Source organism: Marmota marmota, unplaced genomic scaffold (genome assembly GCF_001458135.2).
Source record: "Marmota marmota marmota unplaced genomic scaffold, marMar, whole genome shotgun sequence".
NCBI lineage: Eukaryota > Metazoa > Chordata > Mammalia > Rodentia > Sciuridae > Marmota > Marmota marmota.
Genome location: NW_025999900.1, coordinates 42163681 through 42184411, shown reverse-complemented (window position 1 = coordinate 42184411; position 20731 = coordinate 42163681). Strand labels below are relative to the sequence as shown.

Below are 20731 nucleotides of genomic sequence, written 5' to 3'. Positions count from 1 at the left end.
ACCCTGGGAACCACTTGGTGGTCATCCATAGGCTCATCTCCTGTTCCCCTTCCCAGCTCTGCCCCACCCCAGGCCTCCCACTGGGTTCTGGTCTCTGGCTACAGGCATGAGCCCTGTCCCCTGGGGGCTGGTGGACTGTGGTGACCAACCAGTACATGATTACACAGTAATGGAAGGTGGTTCTCCCACACTGGCCCTCATCCAGACAGGCCCACCCAAGTTGAAAGGTCTTGAGTATGGTCTAGGAGGGGGTCCTTCTGAAGAGCTGAAGGGCATTTGAGCAAGGAATGCAGACATATGGGGCGTTTTCCATGTGGGAAGAGGAGTCTCTGAGGATTGGTGCATTCCACCACGTACGAAAGAGCTGGAGATATATAGGTGAGCCTGAGACACCATTGCCCTCTTAGATTTTGTACAGTCCCTGAGGCAGACAGATAAGCTATTGGGTAATTGTGATACTAAGGGTCAGATACCATGATGAAGGGTCAATCTAAGTGTCACAGGAACCTGGAACAAAGAGAAGGGCTCGGATCTGAGGCATGGGGGTCTGCAGGAAAACCCAGCCCAAGAGGCAGGAAGAAAAGGCAGAAGACGTCAACCAAACATCTCTTTGCTGGTTGGTGACTTTGGGTAACAGTTGGCTATAGAGCATGCCCAACCTATAAAGTGAAAAGGCCCTTGACTCAGAGCTGCCCATGGCTGCTCTCTGCCAGCCAGGAAAGGGAAGGGTTTAGTTCTTAGGCCACTTTTCAGCCACATTGGCCATTCCCAGGCTTGGAGCTCAGGGACAAGGTCAGAGGTGTGTATTCAGGGCCACTGAGATACCTTACCAGAAGCAGATATCCATTATAGAGAAGGAAAAGTCATAGGAGGGGAAATAGTTCAGAGGGTCAAGACACTGAAGAAGCCACACCAAAATGGGAAAATGAGTCAGGAAGCTGAAAGCCAAGAAATTGGGATGGGTTAGGGCAGGTGTTTCAGACAAAGGCTGTGACTAATACAAGGTGTGGGAAGGAGCCTTGGGAGCCTGGCAGCAGAGCACGCAAACCGGAATCCATGGCTGCTCAGGGTGCAGTTTCCACAGGCCAACCCCTGGTGCTCCCGGGAAAGGTTCGGCTCCTGAGATCAGAGACTCCTCTTCCCACACATGACCATCCAGAGTTTGTCAAGCACTCACTCTGCTCTGGCAATAGGTTCTAGACATCAGCCCTGCCCTCAAGGTACTTGTACTCTGGTTGGGAAGAGAGTTCACACTCACTTAAAAGACCTTTGGAGAAAGATCTAGGTTGGATCCCCATTGCTATTCCTTCCTTGGTAGCTAAATGGCTATTGTCAAATTACTTATATTCTCTAGGTCTCCATTTTCCCATCTTCAAAATGGGAATAATTAACAGGCTGGGTGTAGTTCAGTGGTAGAGTGCATGCTTTGTACATGTGAGGCCCTGGGTTTGATTCCCAGAACCAGAAAAAAAAAGTGGGGGGGGGAATAATTAAAACCTGCTTCGTGTTGTTGTGGACAGAGTTAAGGAGTTGGTGTGTAAAACACAAGACAAGGCATGCTGCTTCACACATAACAGGTACTCAATAAATATCACTTTCTGTTCCTGAAACAACAGCAAAGGATTGTGGCAATGAACACTTAGGTGCTGAATTGTGAAAACTGACTCTGCTATCTTCTTAGCAGGTGGATCCACTCAGAGGACCTCCACCACAGCTGAGCACTTGTCACCCGGAGCACGATGGAGGGAATTAGTATATGCACATGCACGTGTGTGCACGAATCTCACCATCCTATTATTCCTCTGCAATTGGCAGAAGCATAAACTTCTCTGTTTCTCTTTTGTCCATGTTGTCAAGGACTCCACTCTATAACTGAAGCATTTTCATTTCTCTAATCAGAATCGAAAATTGAATTAGAAATCAGGTCCAAAGTTGGGCATGGTGGCACATGACCGTAATCCTAGCCGCTTGGCTCAGGAGACTGAGGCAGAAGGACTGTGAGTTCAAAGTCAGCATCAGCAATTTAGTGAGGCCCTAAGCCATTTAGTGAGACCCTGTCTCTAAATAACATATAAAAAAAGGACTGGGGGTGTGGCTCAGTGATTGAGCACCTCTGGGTTCAATTCCTGGTACCAAAATATAAAATAAATAAATAAATAAATAGAGATCAGGGCTGATGTCTCCCAAGGCTGGTGCCCCAACACCTGGCCAGTCCTCACACAACCCTAGGGAGTAAGCATGTTCTTATTCTCACTTTCTAGTGGAGGAATTAGGCTCAAAAGCGAACATCTTGACTTGAAGTTACATGGCTAGTCAGCAGTGGGGCCACAATACAGAGGAATAGAGATCTGGCACAGGTACCCTGGCCTGGAAGTGAGCAAGAATAAACTACTCAAGCCATGAGTCTTCTTGTTTTTTTCTGCCACCTTGCCTACCCTACCTAATTCATCTCAAAACCCAGAAGCTTGGCTTAGTGTCTTTTTAAAATTCTTCTTCTTTTTGTGGAACCAAATGCTAGGCAGGTGTTCTACCACTGAGCCCCAGCCCCAGCCCCAGCCCAGCCCAGAAGCTGGGTGTGGCCTGTGGTCTAGTGTCCATAGATTGAGGTGCCCTTGTGGGAATCATACACATTTCCTAAAGTATTGAGGCCACACAGGAGTGAAGAAGGAGTGCTTTGGCATTCCCGGACATCTGTGCCATTCACACCATAGTTAATTTAATGTTGAGGGAATGGTGGTACTATATCCCCAGCACCTGGGCAAGAGCTTAGAGCACAGTAGGACTAAAGTAATATGTATCAAATGAATGAATAAATACATAATGCACACCTCTATATAAGCACAGTGACAAGCAAATATGCTCAACACATAAGCACTCAAAATATTTAATATAGACAATCATATATGATACAGATAAATACACACATTAGTGCATAATACACACATATGAATCCAAATCCCAAAGAGACACAAATACGTGCACACATATACACAGATGTCATGGGCAAATGCATGATACAGCTCACAGCACAGAGCTTCTCACCTTCATGCACATGCACAGTGACTCTCCCCAATGACCATGGGCCCAGGAAGAAATATATCCATCTTAAGAACCCTAGCATGTTGGAGCTCGTCAGAATGCTTTTTGCAGCCCCCGCTTAGCTGGCCGCTGACTGGCCCTTGGCTCCTGGACCTCCAGGCTTAGAGCTAACTGGGCAGGGAGGCAGCGTCTCTGGCAGCCCCTCGTGGGTGGGCAGGCAAGCAGCAGACCAGAGGTTACTGGGGTGAGACCCAGGATTGCCCTGGCCTCCCTGCTTCTGGCTGAAATGTGAGCTGTAGGGGTCACCTCCCAGGCCCTCTCCTCCCCCACAGTCCCCCACCACCCCCAGGCCTAGCCAACTCATGATTCCAAATCCTGCCAGGTCCTTGTAGCCAGGGAGCTGGGCACAGAGGGCTGTGACAGTGGTAGTGGTAAAGAATCATTGAGGACTAAGGGGGAATAAACACAAATGCCACCAACTTGCATGGTTACATATAGAAGCCTGTCCAGGTATTCACAAACAGTGAAGGACGCACATATGCAGAGACACATCAGGCATACAGACTCATAATCCCACAGAAATACATGTTCAGACATATTTCCAAACATCCCTGGACACACACACACACACACACACACACACACACACTCACTCATGCATACAGAGATACTCAAAGACCCAGCCCATACAGAGTGTCCTATTTGGATGGTCGGTGGGCACACCACTGGATGTGTATCTTCACAGTCACACACAAATGCTCATGCACGCGAACAGACACAGACCCAGTCACTACACCCCTCCCTGCTACACGGGAGCATTTCCTCCTTAGCCTGGGACCAGGAGATGCCAGGTTAGACCACTCCACCCCTGCTGGGCTGGCCTAAGCGCGCTCTTCCCCAGGAGGAAGCAGGGCTGGACCCCCAGCCAGGTGCCCTGAGGTGCTTCCTGTGGGCCGCCCACAGCTGGGCTGCCCTGCTGGCTGCGTGGGGGGCTGAGGGTGGTATACAGGGTGGAGAGACGGTTCTGGAGTCACGTAGCTTGGATTTTGTCTCTGCTAGTTCTCCGGAAACACAGGCACGCGCACACGCACACACGCGCACACGCACATGCACTTTTCAAGAGTGCACGTGTGCGTTCAACATTGGCAGGCGGGGCACTCTCACAACCTCGGTTTTTTCGTCTATAAAATGGGATCACTGATCCTTTCACCCCCGAGGACTGTGGGGATGGCGTGACATGGCCACGCAGGCTCAGACCAAGGTGCTGCCTCCTAGGGATGCAGCGCAGCTGTCCCCGAGAGGCAAAGTCTTGAGCCTCGATGGCAGACGTTGGGCGGCGCACCTGGAGGCACCACCCGAGGTGGCCAGCCCAGAGAGGCTGGCTGGGTCGTGGCTCTGGGTGGGCTGGCCCGGGGCGGGCTGAGGCCCTGGGGTCTGTGTGGCGATCGCCCCGTCCACTAGCCCCAGGCTCGGCGCGCTCCGCTCCGCGCCGCCGCCGCCGCGCCCCGCGGGCCGCGCTCTGCGCTGGGCCGCTGCCGGGCCTCGGGCGGGAGGCGCGGTGGGCGGGGTGGCCTGGAGCCCCGCCCCGTGCACAGCCTTGAAACCGCGTCGCCGACCAGCTTCAGTCCCAGAAGAGAGCTGCTGTCTGAGCAGGAAACTGCATCCTCAGACTTCTTCTGCCCAGCCACGAGACGACTTGTGGTCGCATCGTGCCCCCGAGGACCCTCCCAAGGACTTGCCTGCCCCACGCCGCCCCGACCCGCCGGGAGGCTCCTCACCAGGTACCGCAGCCACAACCTTACCTGCTGGCTCCTGACTCCCCGAGCTTCCAAAGGATGCTCGGGCCACCAGCGGGGACCTCCGGGCAGCAGTGAGGGGGACATTCAGCCCCTCACTCAACTCTTCTCCTGTGCCAGGAAACCCCCCAGGGGGACTAGCATGGTGATTTTCCCTTGGAGCCCCCTGGCTCAGGACTTCTGAGAAGATGCTAGCCCTGAGGCTGCTCACTTGCTTCCTGCAGCTCCTGGCTGGGCTGGCGCTGCCTGCTGTGCACCCCCAGGTAAGAACACCCCCCACCCCTGGCCTGGCTCTCCTAATCTCCCCCTCCCAGCACTGGAAGCAGGGGGCTCTGAAGTCACAGACCTGCTCCATGGAGCAGGACCTCCTAGGATGTACACACATTTCCCAGGGGCCAGGCTGGACCAGTGTCCTCTGGGAAGAGCTCTCAGACTGGGCTGTCCCCAGCTCCAGGGGGCTGTCTTGGTGGGGGCAGGGAAGCCACAGGGAGGAGGGAGGTTTCCTGTCTGGCCCCTGGAGCCCTAGTGGCTTTGCTAAAAGCATCTGTCCACTAATCCCAGGCAGTTCCCTGGCCTTGTGGTCAGGGTCGAGGCCCGGTGACCAGCCAGGCGCCCCCAGGACCTCTGACCTGGCCTGGTGGGGAGGAAGCTGGCTGAAGAGGCTGTTGGTGGGGAGGATAGGCCCTGCCCCCACAAGAGCTCAGGGGTGAGCTGGGGATGAGACAAGGGGTCCTGCTATGCCCTCTCCTCTGGGTGGGTGGCTGGAGGTCCTGAGTGCAGGGCCTGGGGAAGTGAGCAGGGCCCTTTTCCCAGGAGCTGGGTGAGTTTGGCTGGGAGCCAGCTTGGGCAGTGAAATCCTGACAAAGCCAATGAGCTCCCTTCCCACTGCACTGCCCTGCTGCCCTGGGAGTCCCCAGCCGCAGCCCAGGAGTTGGTGGACTGGACAGTCCCCTGCTGAGCAGCCCAGCCACCAGCCTGCCTGCTGCAGGGCTGGCCAGAGGTGTAACGTTACCGGCAGCACCAGCTCATGGCGCCGCCTGCTCCAGCCCCTCAGCTCCCACCAGCTGATCACCTCCCCCTGGGCTCTGGCACCCAGCCAAGGCGGGCTGTACAGGGCCCAGCAGGGCTGGCCTGGGGGCTGGGTAGAAGGGAGACCCCACAGGATCATAAGATCTTTGGGACACAGGAGGCCTCCAAAGGCCTCCAGCCTTCCATCCTTTTCCAAATGAGGAAACTGAGGCCAGAGAGAGGTGGGACTTACCTAGGGTCTAATTGGTTTTAGTCACGTGTAGAAAGAGGCAGCTCTGAGACAGGGCAGAGTGTGTGCAGAGGGTGGGGAAGAGTTCTGGGGGCCTCTACCTTCCTGCCATCACATGGGTCCCAGAAACGCAAAGCCCCAAGGTGACCTCCGTCATTTCTGCACCTTTCTGTCCACAGCAGCGGGCCCTGTCTGCTGAGACCAGCTCATCAGAGGTGGAAGGTAAGCAGCCAGGCTGGGGTCCATGTGCTCAGCCCCTCTCCTTCCTCCCAAGCCCCAGCAGAGGATGGGATGGGATTGGCATGCAGAGTTGGGTACTGGCTGGAAATAAGTTGGGAGAGTCTATAAGCTACTGCTGATGAAGTTGGCAGGACCTGATCAATCTACCCATTGAGACCCAGCAACATGGAGAGGTGTAGCAGCCCTGGGCCAGAGTCACTCCACTCTTGGGCTGGCTAGGAACCTGTTCCCAGCTTGGGGTGAGGGTGCAGTCAGGGTCTTGGAGGGTGGGGTAGGCAGTGAGTGCCAGGATCCAGACTGGGGGTCTGGGAGCTGGATGCAGTGGGCAAGCAAGCAAGAGGACCGGGTGGGGTAAAAGGCCTCCCCACAGCCCAACCCTGGTGGAGCTGCAGGGATCTGACCAGGCCTTTCCATTGATTACAAACAGACAGAACATGAGTCGCGCCCTCCCTGGCCCCAACACTCCCCGCCCCGGGTTGCATCAAGAGGGAATCTTCAAAGGGCAAGGAGACATTTGCCAAAGAGACATACGTGCAGAAGACAAGAGGCCCATGCCAGGCCCCCTGCCTTGCTCCTCCCTTCCTGCCTCTCCAAGACGTGCAGAGTGGCCACACACCACTGCTGAGGCTTCCCACCATGCTGTGGGAGGGGGGCGTGTAGAGACGTGCACACCACACACTCGTGTGATAGCCGTCCATGGGCTGGGACACCCTCTGTTGGCTTGCCCGCCTGGCTACTTGCCTGCCAACCCAGCAGCCAGATTCTCTCACGCTGATGCCTGAGACCCAGACCCCTTGGCCACTGAGCAGGGGCAGGTTAGCTATCCTTGGCTTCAGTGACACCCCTTGCTATGCCCTCTGGAACTGCCTTAATATGCTCTCTGGGATTTGGGGAGGGACTAAACCCCAACCCCCCAACTCTACACCATGTTCATTTTGATGCTTTTAGTGCAGTTTTGGCAACAGGTGCCAAAGATGTCTGAGCCTCAGTTTCCTCATCTGCAAAATGGGAGCATTCGACTACATGATTCTGAAGGTTCTTTCTTTTTCTAAGACTATAGGATTCTCTGACTCATGGAAGATACACAAAGATATACACCAGGATGTTGGGTGAGGAGGTTTGAGAGCATAGATTCATATAGGTCAGCTCAGCTGTCATTCTAATCCATTAGGGAGCTTGTATTGTGGCCAGGGAAGCACAGTGAGCTTTGGGCTCCAGTGTTCAAAATCTGAAAATGACATCTCTTCCTGCTAACACCGAAGCAAGAGAGATAGCATGGTCTGGCCATGGCCATTGATTTTTCATTCTTCATGGGCATTTACTATCATGTCGTTTGACCACGGGGCTGTGAACTAAGAAAACATTCACATTATCCATACTTTACAGATGAAGAACCTGGAGTTCAGAGAGGTCCTTAGGATCGCCTAAGCCTCAGGCACTTTGCAATGTATCTGGCAGAACCTGCCACCAGGCCCTCCCAACTGCTGGGTGGCTGAGCAGGCACAATCAGGGTGTCCCTTGTGGCTGGCTGGCTATGTGCCCCATTAGTGAGGAGGACACCTGCTGGGCTCCGGCTGGTGGCCAGCGGCTCTGCCCAGCCCAGCAGCCCCTCCCCAGCGGCTTCCAGAAGCTTGTTCTCATGTCCCTTCCTGGGTGTCCTCTATTCTCCATAAAATAGAAAGTTAGGAACAGATGGAGACGCACCCACAGGGCTGGAGAGAGCTGAGCGCCCAGGAGTGGCTGCAGGAGTAGCCTCCTTGGGGGAACACCCAGCCCTGGCCCGGTGCCTGATGGGGCCTCAGCCTCCCCTTCCTCTCACCCCACCCCCACCCCAAGCCCTGACAGACCAGGGGCCAGCAGACGCGCTCCCTGGAGCAGCCCAGTGGAGCTCCCTCCTGAGGGGCTCGGCCCACACCCCACACGTGAGAGCGGCCACCGCACTCCCTCAGCTGGCCCCTCGCCCAGCCCAGTGTTGTTCCTCCTTCACACCCAGACAGGGGCCTCCAGAGATGAGCTACTCTTTCTAGGTAGCTTCCAGGTAAACCAGGCCCCACTCCTCTGCCTTCTCCGCCCTTACCAACAGTCTCCCTACCTGGGCCAGAAAGTGACAGATTTCAGGATCTCGGAGCCCTGGAGCCTGGGTGCTGTGGACGCAGAGCCCTACCATGGGTGTGGGGTCGAGGAGAGGAAATCCCTTCCTCTGCAGCCTTGGCCCAGCTGGCTCTGCTCAACCTGGCCGTGGCCTCTAGGCCCAGCTGGGTGGGATTTATTTATGGATGACAGGGGGCTGGGGTGCTCCCTTCTCTGCTCTTGTCCCCCTCCCTAATGGCTGGTCCCAGAACAGGAAACCGAGCCTTCTGCTGTGCTTGGGCCCTGACTATCCCTCTGCTCTTATTTATGTTTCCACGGCGGAGATTAAATGTTCAGAGTCGCATAGTGCTCACGAAGGTTCTAGACTAAACATACAGCTCATGGAGCTGGCGATAGGAAGGTGCTCTCTGACCCTGTATTGCGGAGGCAGGCTCCCCCTGGGCTGCAGGGTGCCTATGGGGAAAGAGGACTTGTTTCCCTCTTGGGCCCAGGGGGAGTGTCCAGTGGCCTGGAGAGGGAGTGTCAGGGAGCCTGGGGATCCCCCTCCAGCCCTGGTCCAGCCCAAGTGCCCCCTGGGGTGAGCAGGGAAAGATGAGCAGCCCACACTCCAGTGAGCCGGGTCTGCTGCACGGTGGCGGCCCCGCCATCTCCATGTGGCCGTCCTGGCTCTGGGTACTTTCCACCAGCTCCCAGCCTTTCTCAAGGGCCTCTGCTGTGACTGAAGTTTATTTTTCTTCTGAGATTGCCCTGAGACTCAGGTCCTCATAGGCTCAGGGGAATGGACTTTGGCCCCATCTGCCTCCTGGGAAAAGCCATGGGAGGAAGTGAGGGACTGCTGGGAGAGGCTGTTGCTCTATGCCAAGGCTGCAGGGCTCCCAGGTGACCCAGCTCCCTGTCCTCCTCCAGCAGCTGAGGATGACCATCAGATGTGGAGCAGGATGACCCGGGCCCAGGGATGTTTCTGTGCCCACATTCTCAAGGCTAGGCCGGCTGGGTTGCACGAACTGAATCACAGTCTGTCAGAGCGAGGGAGACCTTAGCAACCACCTATTCCCAACCTTCTTTTTCCCTAGCCGGGGAAACTGATATATCCAGAAAGGTTAAGTGACCTCCCCAAGGTCACACAGTCAGTATAAAGCCAGGACTAGAAACTGGATGTCCTGGCTCTTGTCCACTCCCAGGGAACCTCTACTGGGTCCTGGCACCAGACCTTCCCTTCAAGGAGTAGTGTTTTTTGAGAGATTCCAGATCAGTCCCCCAAAGATCCCAGTCACCACAACCAGGACAGTTCAGGGTTCAGGGATGGCCCCGGTAATCCTCAATGAACTGTCATCTAATCTGTCAGGAGTCACTTAGCCTGTGTTTACCAGCCCTCTGCCTCACTCCCGACTTCCCAGAGCCTCAGTTGGGCTGTAAAGGAGATAAGAGCCACCAATGATAAGAGAGAGGAGGAGAAGCCTGGGGCCAAGCTGTGCTCGGTGGAGGAGCCTAGAGAATCTCTGGGGAAGGCAGAGAGGAGGTGGGAAGGGGACCCTGGGAAGCAGGGGCAGGGCTTTCCTTGGGAAGAAGTGGAAGGGTGGGCTCAGGGTGTAGCTCAGCAGCAGAGCACTTGCCTGGCCCGCCTGAGGCCTGGGGCTTCATCCCCAGCATCGCAAAGAACAAAAGTAAAACAAAAAAAGAAGGAAAAGAACATCACCCTCCTCCTGCAGCACACAGCACAAAAGCCCAGACCTGGGGAAGGACGTCATGTGCCCTGGCTCAGTGTGCTGGCTCTGGCTCCGAGTGGAGAGAAGGCTGGGCCACATTGCTCCATGTGGTCTTGGTTGCAGGCAGAGGAGCTGGCACTGTGTGGGGCGGGACACGAGGGAGCCATGGTAGGCTTCTGGGCAGAGGACTAAGGGGAAGGCCAACCCTCCCTGCAGGACTCCAGAATGGTTTTTAGCACGTTCCCCACGATGGGAGGAAGTACCAGGTCAGGCCTGAGAAGGGTCAGAGGACTTGGGGAGCTGCCAGGCACAGTCCTCAAAGCTCCAAGGAACCAAGACCCGCATGGCTACCTGAGCAGAGAACAGAGCTGAGAGCTCAGGATTAAGAGATTCGGTTCTGCTGGGATCTGTACCCAGAAGAAGAGCCAAGGGTCCAGCAGGCATCCCAAAGGGATCCTGTCAGAAGCTCCGAAGAACAGAGGTGGCTCAGATGGGACTGAGGGCTGAGGGAGAAGGACACATGGGCTACCCTGGGAGCCAGGCCTCGGCTTCAGGGAGCCACCTGCTGGCCTGACCCACCCTCCTGCCTTTGTAGTGATACCCTTCCATGAGGTGTGGGGCCGCAGCTACTGCCGGGCCCTGGAGAAGCTGGTGGACATTGTGACCGAGTACCCTAGTGAGATGGAGTACATACTGAGCCCGTCCTGTGTCTCCCTGAAGCGCTGCACTGGCTGCTGTGGTGACGAGGACCTGCACTGTCTGCCCGTGGAGACAACCAACGTCACCATGCAGGTAGGGGGCCCTCTTCATGTGCCGCGGGCTCCTTGGCCAGCCCCTACCCAGGAACATGCCCACTAGAAAAGATGTGGAGAGAGGAGGAGGCGGGCCAAGGCCCCGGCCAGGGACCCTCGATCCCCTCCCCAGCACAGGGTGCTCCTTCCTGAGCCCGGCTCAGCTCGCGGCCACTCAGCTGCACCCTCACCAGGCATTGGCCTTTTTCTTCCTGCAGATCCTGAAGATCCCCCCGGAGGGTCCACCCTCCTATGTGGAGCTGAAATTCTCTCAGCACGTGAGCTGCGAGTGCAGGTAGGTCCTGGGTAGACCTCCGGGACAGGGTCCCAGGGCAGAGGTGGAGCTACGGGCCCTGCGGCAGGCAGCGCTTACTTCCCTGCTTAATGGAGCCGGGGCAGCTGCCTTTCATTCTCTAACCCCACCAGCCAGTTTGGCCTGGGGAGCTGATCCCAGCAGCTGGAGTACAGCTGCTGAGATGCCACAGGGGAAGGGGAAGCCTGGGTCCCTCCCAGACTTGCAGGGGCTTAGCGCACGTTGTTCCCTTCCTCTGAGATGGGAGGCAGCTGCCACAGGCCCCTGGAGGCAAAGGCATCACAAGGCTGGACTTGGTTCTGGGCCAGGTTGCATGCCCTCGGGAGGGGGTGACTGCGCTGAGAATCAGAAGGAAGGACGAGCTCTGGTGGGAGCAGAGGGGCGGGAGAAAGGACGCGCTGAGGTTTCTTTAAAGTTGAAGCCCCTGCCACCTCACCCTCGTCCAACCCGCTAAGGCTGGGCCAGCACCTGCCTTGCTGCCTGGGTCCCAAGCACTAGGAACAGCAGGCCTGGTACTGACATCCAGGTCCAGAAAGAGCGAGACAGGCTGAGATGCTGCTCTAGGTACCACTAGGCCATGGGGCGAGGCACTGGACTGGCCAGGCCTAGAGCCCGTGTGGGGTAGGAAGAGGCGAAGGACAAGCTCTTATTATGTACCTACTGTGCCCAGCCCCAGATGAGGCATTTGATTGTGTTTTCTCATTTACTCACATATGTTTATTAAGTGCCTACTGTATGCCAGGCACTGGCCTAGATGCTTGGGATACAGTGATCAGCAAGGCAGACAAGGTCCTTGCTCTTGTGGCTGCCCTGTCCCCACTGTGTAGGTGAGGAAACCAAGGCAGATGCAGCTAGTGAGTATGGAGGGGGGATTTGGATTTGAACTCTGGCCTGTCTGTCTTAGGCCTCCCCTTTTCATGCTGCCTCTCTTGGTCATCACCACATTCTCCCATAGCCCCAGGACCACTTAGGCTCAGCCCTGCCTGGAACCTGGGGCTCTGGCTTCCCACTTTGAACCTGAGCCCAGACTCCAGGCCCTCTTCACCATGTCAGCATTGAGGGCCCTGTTTCTGCTCAGCCAGCTGTACAGCAAAATCTCAGTCACGATCACTCCTGGGTACAGTGCTGTACAGTGCCCGTCACCTTCTACATTACCTTTGCCTTTGCACCACTCTTGTAGCACGAGCAGATGAGGAAAGCGAGGTTTCTAGAGTGTCTCTGACTTGCCCTATATGGAGAGCAGGCATTCCCAAGGCAGGAGCAGCCCAGGGCAGAATTCCCTCCCTGCCCACAGCCCAGAACTGACTGTTACCCTGCTGCCCCCTTCCCTCCCCCCACTGTTCCCAGAGAAGACTGAGGCCCCATCCCCTTCCAACAGGCCTGGCAACAGGAACACCTTTCTTCTCACTTCTGGGCCAACAGCCACATCCCCGGGAGGCAGAGCTGGGACATGCCTGGTGACCATGCAGCTTGTGTTCACCTCCCGTCACCACCCTCACCCACTGCCCCTGGTGTTGCCAGGGAGGGGTGGGGGTTGTGCCCTGACAGGCAGCCTTGGCTGGCAGCAATCATCGCCTCTGTCCATGGTCTCGTCCATCAATTACCATCCTTGAGGAAATTCCCAGAATGCACCCTGGAAGGAAGGGGAGGAAGTTAACAGAGAAAGTGAAGAAGCAGAGAATAGACTCAAAAGACCCCAGATTTGATGCCAAGAGGCTGAGGCATGCAGATGAGGAGCCCTAAGGGGGGATTTGTACCTCTCTTGGGGGGGGAGTCACCAGAACCTAGGGTAGGAACCCCAGCCCAGAGGCCTCTGGCCATCTCTCCCTCACCAGCTCCATGCTTCCCCCTAGTGGCCACAGTGTCAACTGCAGAACCAATCCTAGGGAAGTCTGAGGGGAGGTGGTGGGATGGCAGGGGGGCCCCATTACTGCTCTCCTGATTCCCCTCTCCCCTCTCTCTGTTTCCCTAGACCTCTGCGGGAGAAGATGAAGCCAGAAAGGTGAGTGGCAAGAGGCTGGGGCATGGGGTATTCTCCGACCTGCCAGCCCCTGTCCTAGCATGAGGGCCCCAGACGCTTTGTCCTGATGCTTTTGGCTTATTGCAGGAGGAGACTCAAGGGCAGGGGGAAGAGGAAGAAAGAGAAGCAGAGATCCACAGACTGCCATCAGTGAGTGAGTGGGAGCCCAGGGATGGCAAGGAGGCTGGGCCCAATGGGGGGCCTCTCCCTGCTGGCAGGGGTCAGTGGTCCGCCTGAGGACAGACAAGGCTCAGGGACTCTTGGTGACCAGAATAAGGGCTGCACCTCCCTCAGGCCCAGAAAGCATCAGGGACCCTCTGTTCTTGCCTTGGCTTAGCCCCTAATCTCTATGAGATCTAGAACAAATCACGTCACCTTTCTGAGCCTAGTTTTTCTCTTCCTAAATTGATGGGGCAGGAAGTATGCCAAGTGCTGGGTCATTTGACAAACACTTACCAAGCACTTCCTGCGTGCCAGACCCATCGGCAAGCGAACAAGGGCTTAGGGCATTTACATTCGAATGACACAAAGTTGGCTAGGGCTGCTCCTCACAGCCCTGGAGAGGTGCAGCCCCTACTGGCTCCCAGTTGTTTTTCTACTCTAGGGTCCCTTTGCTTCCTCTTCCCCTCTCCATGTCCCTTGCCTATTTTGGCTTCACATTGGGGACAGCAGGCTGGAGTCCCAGAGTTGAGTGTGGCTGGGAGAGAAGGATTAGAGAAGGGAATACCTAAATTTGTGAGAATAAATAGTAAAAATAAAATATTGTACATGCACAGTAAACCAGGGTTTCCCTTCAGGGCCTAGGTCTGCTTGTAGCTGCACGACAGGAAACCATTTCACGCTGTAGGAGTGGAGCTTACCCAAGTCCTGACCCCAGAAGCCAGGTCCTTCAAGAGTGGAGATCTCTACCCCATCTGGGAAGACAGGGATTTGGCAAAGGCCCCCTAAGGCTTATGGCCCTCATTTCTACCTTGAGCCCACACAGCCATTTAGGGCAGAAACTGGCAGTGAAATCAAGGGAGCCAGGCAGCCCGAGGTACAGAGTGTCCCATCACGCCATCTCCCAGCCATCAGTCGTCAACCATTTCATTAGGGCATTTTCTGAAAGAATTTCCAGAACTCATGGACTTTCTTGCTCTCTGTGGTTTGACCCTTTCTTATCATAATTACAAACAGTTGCAAAGGATATAATTTCTGGCACATTGTAAATAATAATATTTTAGTGTAAAACTATTATAAGAGTGAGTCTATAACTCAGTCTCCAGAAATATCCTACTGAATATGCTGTCCTAATGTAGTCCTCCTCATCATCTAATATTTAAAAAATGAACAGCAAAAAAATATATTCATAACCTCCCTTAATATTTACTTACGTATAACATTACTTCTATTTGCCTGGGACTTTGCATTTATGTTTTTTATGGTTCTGGGGATTGAACCCAGGGGTGCTCAACCGTGGAGCCACATCCCCAGCCTTTTTTTGAATTTTATTTAGAGACAGGGTCTCACTGAGTTGCTTAGGGCCTCATAAGTTGAGGCTGGCTTTGAACTTGCAATCCTCATGCCTCAGCTTCCCAAGCTGCTGAGTTTATAGCTCAAGAGTGAAACAGCTCATTTCTGTTTCACTTCCCCTACAGAATTTCTGCCTAATATAATATTACTTTTAATGCTCAAAAGACTTTTATTGGGCTGGGGGTTTAGCTCAGTGATAGAGAGCTTGCCTAGCATATACAAAGTGCTGTATCTGATACCCATACTGCAAAAAGAAAAAGAAAAAAATTGTTTACCATCTTGTTAGATTTGGCTGCCACAGAATGGTATATAAGTTCAAACTATTTTTAATATCCTGTGAGCATGAAACCAAATTAAATTTTCTCCTGGAATAAATTATTGAAATAATTATTGGTAGTACCACTTGACCAAAACAGCACAAATACATCATACTTTAATAAATTTAAAGCCTAAAAGTACAATCCATCTTATTGGGGATGCATCTCAATGAGATGGATGTGGCTGCCTCTTTTCAATTAGTTAATGGCTCTGTTGATGAATGTTACCTCCTGCCAGACTGAGACGGGATTCAGCATAAATTGCACTTCTGTTTATCATTTTTTGTAGATGAAAAGGTTGAGGAATCAAACTCAGAAATAAGTAAATGGGACTGGATGCCACTCAATTACTTGAACTCCTTCCAAGTTATTTGCCAAAAACCTCAGGGTGATCTGCTAACGAAAATCACTTCTGATGATATATCGGCTGACAGCTAGGTTAGGTTGCTCTTCAATTTTGTTAAAAAATGTAGAAATAGCCTAACTCGCCGGGCTCGGTGGTGCGTGCCTGTAATCCCAGCAGTTTGGGAGGCTGAGGTAGAATGACCGTGAATTCAAAGCCCGTCTCAGCAATTCAGTGAGGCTCTAAGCAAATCAGTGGGACCCTGACTCTAAATAAAATATTTAAAAAGGGGCTGGGGATGTGGCTCAGTGGTTAAGTGCCCCTGAATTCAATCCCCTGTACCAAAAAAGAAAAGAAATCTCCTCACTTGCCAAGGACTTGGTGACCCAGTCCTTTGATGTATTTCGGTCTCAACACCTACACCAGGATTCAGGTTGTCCTTCCATTTCGTGTCCTCAGAACACTTTCACCTTGCTGCAGAGCACTTTAACAGGATTTAGAAAGGACCAGGTGCATCCCTTCCTTTCTAAAGGAAGAGGGGTAATGAAGCGGACCTCAGTCACTTTTTCACACAACCAATCTTAAGGCCATATACCCACAAAGGCTGAAAACCAATTTCTTTAAAATCATCATTTCTCAGGCTTCACGATCATCTAAAGGCACCTGTTCCCCTATTTGAAGACTGCTGTTCTTACATGAAGTCAGACTGAGTTCAAATGTGACTTTGTCCCTGACTAGCTGTGTGATCTTGGGCGTTTCTTGACCTCTCTGGGTCTCTCAGATGAGAAACTAGGTTCCTTTAGTTCCATGCAGATGAGGGAACATCATCCCACCAGGAAGGCAGTTCTTCAGACTTTCCTCCTGGGATGTTGTGACAGGCTTGGCACGAGGCTGGGCACCTGGGTGAGTGTTCAGTGAAGGGTGGCCCGCAGCTGCTTGATGGCCTTTGTGTCAGCAGGGTCCCAGGAGCATTGCACCCTCCCTGTGCACCCTGTCCAAGCTTCCTCTCTGCGTCCACCTCCCACCCTCCACAGTGTGCTGACACCCCTGCCTGTCTGTGTTTGGTCTTGGCAGGTGCAGTGACACTGTTCCTCAGACGTAACCACCCCTCGGAGGAGCGAGACCCCGCCCCCAGCTCGTGTATTTATTACTGTCACACTCCTGGTGACCTCCCTGCTGGTACCTGTCCTCTATTTATTAGCCAACTGCATCCCTGTTGAATGAATCCCTCCCTCCAGGACAAGAGGAATGGAGGGAAAGGACCCTCAGGAATTCAGTGCCTTAAACAGAACGTGAGAGAAAGAAGGAAGCCAGACACGGACCTGTGGGAGCTTCGGCTTGGGAAGAAGCGAGACATGTGGCCTTGCAAGGGGCAGGCCAGGCCCCAGAGGGGACCCAGAGTCTGTTCCTGGGCCCAGCGCTCTGCACAGGGAGCCCGGCTCCTGGCCCAGGCAGGGGTACAGGCGCGTGCTCCGGCCACCACGGCCCAGGCTGGGTGGGAAGGAGGAGGGTGGGTGGAGGGGATCCAGACTGGTCCTCCTCTTCCTGACAGCGGCTCTTCACCCAGGAGACCAGGATGTTCAGTGTTGGAGAACGGGCGCTTGCCTGGGGGCTTTTGCCACTCCTGTCCTCCAAGGTCACGCCCTCCCACTTTGCCACCTGCTTATTTTGGGAACATTGTTCTTTCTAGCCAGGGCACCACCACTCTGTCCCCGTCTCAGGGACTTAGGCTGAGTGGGCCCCAGGCTGGACAGTGAGCAGGCTGGACAAGGAGGAGCCCAGCAAAATGGGAATGAGGTCACCGGGAGAGGGGCCCTTGTGTCTTAGCCCAGTGGCTGCGGAAAGTGGAGCAGATTCCCCAAGGGCCCTGTGCCCCACCAGCTGCCCCGCAGGGCCGTCTGACTGCCAAGCCAGATTCTCTTGAATAAAGCATTCTAGTCTGGAAGCAGCCTGTCCAGGGTCGTGTGTGCTGGAGCAGTGGGCAGGAGCAGAAAACGGGCAGAGCGCAAGGCCACCTCGGAGCCTCAGTTTCCCATCTTAGAAAACCTGCCCAGGTTGCAGCACAGCGAGGTGGCGTTCTCCTGCCCTCTTCCTTTGACAGTAGAGAAGCAGAGGCCCAAGAAGTTGAAATGACGGATGGAGCCAGAGGACATCAAACTGGGTGGGATTCAGAGGCCAGGACCACGTCTCCAACTCACCAAGTGACCCTGGGTCTCCTTCTACCTTCCTTTTTCATCTCTAACACAAGGGCCTTCGCTAGATGGTCCTCCCACTTGGACACATTCTAACAGTGCCCAGGCTCCCGTCTCCGTGTCTTGGGTCATCATGGAGACTTTTTCTATACAGGCTATTCCAGGGCTGCCCTGGGGCTTGCTCAGGCCCACTCCCACAGCACCTTCCCCAACGAGGGGCTCCCAGATGTAGTCTTACCCCAGAGTTGGGGAGAGGCCTGGCCCTAGCCACCTCTGAACACCATAAAATTCAATGGTCCCCTTCTGCCCCAGAGCCACCCTACCCCACCCAGCGCAGGGCCTGGCCCTCCAGACCCCGGGTGAATGGAGCTCCCAGACTCCTCAGGCTGCAGGGACACCTCCGGACCTGGACCCCAGGGCACTGAACTGCAGGATCTCCACCTGCTCAGGCTGCTAGAAGCAGGGGTTTTCTGCCAATTTCTTCTTCCTTTTACTTCCCAACTTCCTCCGCCTACCTATACCTTGGCATGAAAAAATGTTCCCTTCTATTTATGAGTCCAGACCACTTACTGTTGGACCCCCATGTGCTTCTGACCCTCAAGTTGTGTGTGTCCTTTTATGTCATGGGTATTGGTAGAAGGGGGTTCCCCGTTCTCTCCTTGGCTCCAGTTCCTCATTTGAGTCTGAAACCCATAGGACCCGCCTCCGACTTTGGAGGGGGGCCATGAAGGGCCTGGCAGGGTGGAGCGACCTCCTCAGGCCCTTGGCCGTCTGTTCACTGCGGCCTGGGCCTCTCAAGGACACTCTGGTCTGAATGTGCTCCTGGCTGGTGATCACAGGGAGGGTGTGGGTCAGCCCCAGGGGACACTCTTAGCAGAAGAAATGCACTTTCCTGCTTCTCTAGGCTTTGTCTGCAGCTGCTCTGGTTGCCTTTGACCGACTGAGAGTAGCCCTCCCCTTGGCCAGGCCTCCAGCTCAACTCGGAGGACCCCGGCCCTGCCCCTGGGCATCATCAAGACTTTCATCTCCCTGAGTCTCTCACACAGAGGGCAGCCTCCTGTAAAGACCTAGACAAACCAGGGCGGCTCCCGGAGGTCAGGAGCGAAATCCCACATCCTTGGCCAGGAGCCCTGCAGCAGGAACAAGTAGGAGAGGAACTGAAAGGAATTGGCGGGTCCACTCAACCACATTGACAGTCCATTCAGATCATTGGGTCCTAAAGGAAAAGGATCTTTTTATTTGTTTGACACCCATTAGGGAGCCTCCCCTGGGTTACAGACACCATCCCAGGCACTGAGGTGCCAGTGTGGAATCAAATGCATAAGGACTAGTTCTCACAGTCACATTCCAGTGGAGAGACAGACCCCAAGTGGGCGTTAGAGGGTATGAGGTGGCTCTTGGCTCTTTATATGCTTAAGCTGGTGACTAGACTCAGAGCTAAGGAAGAAGGGGCTTTTGAGCACCTCCTTTTTTTTTCCCCCAATGCTGGGGATTGAACCCAGGTCTTTGTGTGTTCTAAGCAAGCAGCTCTACCACTGAGCTACATCCCCAGCCCTGAGGACCACAAATTCTAATACAAAGAAATGATTTGGGGCTGGACACATTTGCCCATGGGATTTGTTAAGAGAGGGCTGAAGTAATTCTGTGACATGTAGACACCACCCAGCTCTCCTTCCTCGGCTCTGTAAGCAGCAGCCCAGGAAGGGGAAGGGGGGAGACAAGGTCGCTGGAGTCCTGGGTGCAGCCCTTTTCCCTCTCTCCCTGGGGCTGGATTTTCCGATGTGCCATCTGAATGGGAGTCAGGGTTGTACAGAATGGAAGAGACACTGAGAGGGAACCCTTTGGGGCAGCCAGCAGGAGTCTCCTGTAGAGCAGATGAACATGACAGAATGTCCTTGGGCTGTTTGGCCCATGTTCTCCTGAGAAGGAGGCCTGTGGGGTACAGCGGAGTGAGGGTGTCAGACAGGGAGCTGGAAGTGATCTCCCACATCAGGGGACAGTAGCGCAGCGTGGGCCTGCAGTGAGCCCACAGAGGGTTGGCCTCCTCGTCATGCAGGTGCATGCATAGCCAGAGAAGAAACGGCATAGCTGAGAAGGACTTCCCCCAATCCCCGCTGCCCTCTCCCGCCATGTGTGTGAAAGAAGAGAAAGGGACTGAGAAAAAGGCAGGAGGGGTACAGGGGCAGGACACACCCCTCATGGATCCCCTGCACCAAATCCAGGCCCTGCCTGGGGCAGGAAAAGGATCTTAAACTGGATGGACCAGCTTAGGAGAGGCTGGTCATTTCAATAAATTCAAGTGTCAAGGACATTAGAACTTTTGCCCAAAATTCTTTTTTTTTTTTTAAAGAGAGAGAGAGAGAGAGTGAATTTTAATATTTATTTTTTAGTTATCGGCGGACACAACATCTTTGTTTGTATGTGGTGCTGAGGATCGAACCCAGGCCGCACGCATGCCAGGCGAGCGCGCTACCGCTTGAGCCACATCCCCAGCCCCTGCCCAAAATTCTTTAAGGAACAGAAAAAGGAGCATCAACACAGTTCACCTAGAAGCAATGATGGGAGATAAACAACACAAAATAAAAAACAAGTTTGTACCCTACTGTTTACTCAATAAGCAGGTCACCCATGTGAAATGAATTAACAAGAAAATACCCTGTTGCCAAAATGTGGTTAAGGCATATTAGGGATGGACTTGACACTCTGATCCGGAGGTGATCTCTCTGTTCCCTCTCTTTGCATCCAGGATGGCCTGGTCCCTTTGAAATTATTCCAACCCTAGCTTTCAAGAGCACTGGTGCACCGGGTATGGTGACACATGCCTATAATTCCAGCGATTTGGAAGCTCAGGGCTCCAGGAGGTCACAAATTTGAGATCAGTCTCAGCAATTTAGCAAGGCTCTCAGCAACTTAGCGAGACCCTGTCTCAAAAAGTAAAAAAAAAAAAAAAAAAAGACTGAGGATATAGCTCAGTGGTAAAGTGTCCCTGAATTAAATCCCCAGTGCTGAGAGAGAGAGAGAGAGAGAGAGAGAGAGACTGGCAATTCTGTTATGGTCTCTTGAAACATAGCTCTATATGAAGTCAACCACCAGCCTGAGTTTGCCATGTTGGA

General features: G+C 54.1%; 1 protein-coding gene across 4 annotated transcripts; it reads left to right on the top strand.

Annotated features, from left to right (window-relative positions):
• The first annotated feature begins 4640 nt into the window (after positions 1 to 4640).
• Positions 4641 to 17371, top strand: Pgf (placental growth factor). 4 transcript variants are annotated; one of them, XM_048799003.1, is made up of 8 exons: positions 4642 to 4820; positions 4956 to 5098; positions 6273 to 6315; positions 10726 to 10922; positions 11140 to 11216; positions 13207 to 13236; positions 13342 to 13404; positions 16501 to 17371. In XM_048799003.1, the coding sequence occupies exons 2-8, from the start codon at positions 5024 to 5026 to the stop codon at positions 16526 to 16528; spliced, it is 513 nt and encodes a 170-aa protein (XP_048654960.1). In that variant the 5' UTR covers positions 4642 to 4820; positions 4956 to 5023; the 3' UTR covers positions 16529 to 17371. The 4 variants fall into 4 exon arrangements, with proteins under 4 accessions (XP_015349546.1, XP_048654961.1, XP_048654960.1 ...); XM_015494060.2 differs by having other exon boundaries at positions 4641 to 5098; XM_048799004.1 differs by having other exon boundaries at positions 4641 to 5098; positions 13342 to 13408.
• Positions 17372 to 20731: the final 3360 nt, after the last annotated feature.

Coding starts and splice junctions, on each gene's coding strand:
- Pgf (XM_015494060.2), top strand. CDS start 5,024: ATGCTAGCCCTGAGGCTGCTCACTTGCTTCCTGCAGCTCCTGGCTGGG. Junction 11,217..13,206: donor CACGTGAGCTGCGAGTGCAG/GTAGGTCCTGGG, acceptor CTGTTTCCCTAG/ACCTCTGCGGGAGAAGATGA. Junction 13,405..16,500: donor AGATCCACAGACTGCCATCA/GTGAGTGAGTGG, acceptor TGGTCTTGGCAG/GTGCAGTGACACTGTTCCTC.